The sequence below is a fragment of the Berghia stephanieae genome, chromosome 10 (genome assembly GCF_034508935.2).
Source record: "Berghia stephanieae isolate SIO BIC M18660-M18661 chromosome 10, UCSD_Bste_1.3, whole genome shotgun sequence".
Taxonomy (NCBI): domain Eukaryota; kingdom Metazoa; phylum Mollusca; class Gastropoda; order Nudibranchia; family Aeolidiidae; genus Berghia; species Berghia stephanieae.
The window spans coordinates 30,334,866-30,339,865 of NC_088369.1; the positions used below are offsets into that span (position 1 = coordinate 30,334,866).

At 38.7% G+C, this 5,000-nt stretch overlaps 1 protein-coding gene across 4 annotated transcripts in view; it reads left to right on the plus strand.

Moving 5' to 3' along the window:
• Positions 1-5,000, plus strand: part of LOC144980955 (protein Wnt-11-like) — a 182,019-nt gene that overhangs the window by 155,140 nt on the left and 21,879 nt on the right. For all 4 annotated transcript variants that reach the window (XM_078928957.1, XM_078928953.1, XM_078928954.1 and 1 more), the window contains one exon: positions 1,639-1,988. In XM_078928957.1, the coding sequence (XP_078785083.1) occupies positions 1,639-1,988 (350 nt within the window). The remainder of the gene's footprint in view (positions 1-1,638; positions 1,989-5,000) is intronic.

Here is a 5,000-nt window from a genome sequence, read left to right on the forward strand (position 1 = left end):
ATTATTATTATTATTATTATTATTATTATTATTATTATTATATTATATTGATGATGATACTAATAGTAATAATAATAATAAAAATAATATTATAATAATAATAATAATAATAATAATAATAATAATAATAATAATAATAATAATAATAATAATAATAATAATAGTAATAATAATAATACTAATAATAATAATAATAATAATAATAATAATAATAATAATAATAATCAAAAGGAATCTTGAGGTCTGTTATACTTACTGAGCACTCTATAGTGAATCCTAAACCTACAAAGCAAAATAAAAAGCGATATGTGATCGTGGTTTCAAAACGGCAATAATATGTAGGGGTGAACTGTGCTCTAGAAACTGGTTTTATGATAGAACGTATATTGACCGGCAAAAGTGACTGTAAAATAATATGGGTAACAAAGAAGGCCTATTTTCAAAATTATTTCGTTCTTAAACTAGATTCAAACACACCATGAGCAATTTTTATGGTGGTGACCGATCATTTACTCTAAATAATCACACATTTTAAAAAAGCTTTTATTTTAGATACAGTCTTCAAAAGGCAAATAATTGTCAATATCTGGTGTGTGTACGGTGTACCGAGTGATTGAATTACAGCGTTGCATCTGCTGTGCATTGCGCTCACCAATTTGTTAATTTTACTGTTGGTAACCTCCTCCCAAGCATGATTGATGGCGGCAGCAAGATGGGAAGCTGTCCGAGGCTTTACTTAAGCCCCTTGATTCCTTGTGAAACGTAGGGCGCAACAGTACTCTTCCATCTTACTCGGTTTTTGGAGGTCTTCTTTATCCGGGCCCAGGTTTATCCGGCTGCCTTCAACTCGGTCTCGATGCTTCATCGCCATGTTTGCTTTGGTCGGCCAACTCTCTTTCCTTGCGGGGTTCAGTCCAAAGCCTGCCTGGTGACGTTGTTTGCAGGCTTCCTGAGGGTATGGCCGATCCAGCCCCATTTCCTTTTCTTTATCGGCGCATAGTTGAGTCCTTGGAAAAAGCCCTTTACTCACTTTCTCTCACCGTACTCAGGTGTAAAATTAGTACCTGGCCGTTAACAACGATGTCTTTGTCCGAAAAATTGTAATATCGCCTAACAGGCGTTATGTTCCGTCCTACATGTTAAATGTTGCTGTTAACCTTGTAAAGCGCTTTGAGTACATTTAGTGGATATTGCGCTATATAAAGCTCAATTTAAAAAAAAAAAATTTATCTCCGTTTCAATAGGTGACTGGTTCCGTTTTGGGCAGTTCTCACTGTGATGATGTCCCGCCACCTGATATTCCCATTTAGGAAACAAACACAAACAATAGTAGATATACGTTTAATAAAATGCTAAAAAAAATCAAGAAAGTCAAGTGTGCGAATGAACAGCAATACAATGTACTGGAAGCTAATTTTTGGAATCCATCCCCGGTTTTCAAAATTTTGAATCCGGAAACCCCGTCGTTGAATTAATTTAAGCGAAATATGACACAGTCTATTGCAGTTCACAGTTATGCGGCCGGTTGGTGGCGATAAAAATGTTATTTTGTGAGTGACACTGATATTTTGATCATCAATTTTAGTTGCTTTTGACGTTCTCATTTTCTATTTTTTTTTTTTTTAAATATCCATTCAGGTACCAGAGAACAAGCTTTTGTGTACGGCATTTCATCGGCCGCCCTAGTCCATTCCATCTCAAGAGCTTGCAGTATCGGCGTTACCGCCAAATGTGGATGTGGTGCATTACCTAAAACGCCGCCTGACGACGGAAAGTTTAAATGGGGTGGGTGCGGGGATGATGTGCGGTACGGCTTGGAGTTTGGAAAGTTATTCACAGAGGCAACTCTCATGTCTAAACCTAAGCCGAAGAAAGACTCCAAAGACAGTGCCAAGAGTGGGAAGCAAGCCCGATCAAGAGTGAGGCTGAGGATAAAAACCTCTAAAAAGGCCTTGATGAATAGACACAACTTCCAGGTTGGGCGAGTGGTAAGATCTTTTTTTTTTTAAAAAACAACTTCCCTTATAAAAATTTTATAACCATGTCGTAAGAAATGTATAGATACTTGACGACTATTTTGGGGAGACGTATAATACACACTTTTTCAGATCTTGGGGTATGTCAAGAAAATCGAGAAAACCTCCTAAACTTCTCTCTGCTATTAAAAGAATGTATGAGAACACACGAGCAAAGGTTATCTCTCCAGATGGTGAAACTGAGCTGTTTGAGATCAAAGCAGGGGTGCTTCAAGGTGATACATTAGCCCCTTATCTCTTTGCAATTGTCATGGACTATGTGATGAGAAAGACCTACGCTGGCATGGAGAACGAGCTGGGCTTCACGCTGCATAGACAAAGAAGAAGGCGCAATCCAGCTATGATTGTCACGGATCTAGATTTCGCAGATGATCTGGCTCTACTGAACGAGGAGATGGACCAGGCACAAGAAGTCCTCAACAGATTTGAAACTGAGGCTGAATGAGTAGGACTATGCTGTAATGTTAAGAAGACAGTTTTCCAAACCTACAACCAAGAAAGGCCAATTAGCATACAGGCAAAGAATGGAGAATGGCTGAAGGAAGTTGACAACTTAAAGTACCTCGGAGGTTGGACCCAAAGCAGTTCCTCTGATATTTCTGTCAGAAAAGCATTGGCTTGGAGTGCCTGTCACAAACTCAGGAAAATCTGGATTTCAAACCTACAGAGGGAAATAAAGAAGGGACTGTTCCTGGCAACGGTAGAGTCAGTGCTTCTATATGGAGCAGCGACATGGACTCTTACTAAAGCCCTTGAGAAGCAACTGGACGGCTGCTACACCCGTATGCTGCGGATGGCCCTCAACGTAAGCTGGAAAGAGCACATAACAAATGAAGAGCTCTACAGTGACCTCCCCCCAGTGACCTCGAAGATTCAAAAGAGAAGACTGAGACTTGCGGGGCACTGCTGGAGACACAAGGGGGAGATTGCAAGCAGTCTTGTTCTATGGGAACCACCTGAGCGAACCAGAAGCAGAGGCAGGCAGAATAAAACCTACCTTGACTGTCTGCTAGATGACACAGGAATGGACAACACCCGGGAGCTGCGTACGCTTATGGAGGACAGGACAGAATGGCGAAGACTTGTGGCTCATGTTGGGCGCTCCAAGGGGCGGCCTAAGTAAGTAAGTAAGTAAGAAAATCGATACTGGAGAATTGTGAGAAATTACACATAGTGTATTATACGATTTTTGACCACTATCGGGACCGACAGCCGTAAGATCTAGTCCACGAGCCCATTCAGTTACCGATTTCGGTTAAAAATCGGACTATAACACCTTATTCTCATATTTAAGAAAATCTAAGAATACAAAATGGTAAAAGTAAAAGTGAATGGAACATAACACCATAACCTATTTGTTTGAGTACCATTTCATCAATATATCACTATTTATCCCAGAAGTCTTAGTGAGGCAAAGAGTCAAAAAAATGTTGAATAAACATCCGTATCTGTCATGTGAAATAACATAAAGAAAGCAAATTTTCAAACAATGACATTTTGACATTTTGCGATTGGATAATAAGACAAAAATGAGGTTCCCAAAATTATATTTTTAGAAAGTAAAACATATTTGCGAGAAAGAAAAGCAAACAATATTAGTGATTGCTAAACTTAGCAATCTACAGAGGTATTACAGATCGGTATGCGTTTAAATAAAATACTCGACCAGTTTTATCCACCAGATCAATTGCATCAACACACAAATTATGTGTACTTGACCTTAAACTTTTGTAGTCTGATTGAGATAATTTAGTGATAACTAATCACCCAACTGGCGGTTCAAACACAGAAATAAAGTGTAATATGACTTCAACTTCATTCATTCTATAGTTAGTAAACATCCGGCATGTTTGTCAGAGTGGGTTTGAGAGTTTGCGAGTTCTGTTCTGATTGGTTAATATGGAGATGGGAATGTACTTAGTCGTGGGGGTTGACCTAATGAACGATTTGTTTTGGCTCGCACAGATAATAAATAACTCCGACCGGAGATCAGCCACCCATGACAAGGATACGAAACAAAAGTAATATATTATATTATTTTAAAACTGTGACTGTCACGTGAATACACTGCGTTGATTTGACCGAGATAACCTTGTTTCACACGCCCGGTGTTTTATGATATTGTCAAGCCCTGAATAATTTCACAGAGAGTTGGATAGACAAGCTATATTGCTCTGATTCCCATTCTCTTTCAGAAGTTCATCTCCGTTTCCATAGTATATCGTTATGTTGCAATTACTACTGTGTTAGAATAAATCCAGCCAGTTTATATTATATCAATATTATAGATTAAGCTCTATCCGTGAATTTCCTTACCATTGCATTTGTACCAAAATCACCAAGAACAAACGAGACTCATCTGGGATTTGAAGATTATTCTTGATTTTACGAGATCCATTCAATAAATGAGTTTCTCAAAGACAAAGTAATACAGGATACTTATACTTGGCACAAATAACCTTTATTAATTATATGGTCAATGCAACGAAGCAACCGCCATTTTCGATGAACTTCTCCTTTCTCTGTTACTAGCAGTGACGTTAGACGAGTTGTCCAGCTGTTTTCGAAATGCCCCTGTTTCTGAGCGACACCCAATACTAGACATAAAATCAGCCGAAGTGATTTCCGCAATCGATGTTCCATTCCCGTGTCCTGCGGTAACGTGAGTAATATGTCTCTGACTGAAATCAGAACTGGTTTCTCCACAAGTGTTTCCCCAATCGTTCATACCAAGTTGAATGATCGTCTGTGGTACAACAAACAAACCGCGTATGTGATCTCTTTCTCTCTTTCTATCTTCCTCAATGTCCTGGAAATAAGACAAATAGGAGGAAATGTGTAAAACTTAAGATTTCGCCAATGAATTTTAACCTCATCCACAACAAATGCACCTGGACTTGTTCAAAAGGATGATCACGTACTCTATCACAATGCTAGAACTTTTTAATTGTTTCAGTGCCAGCC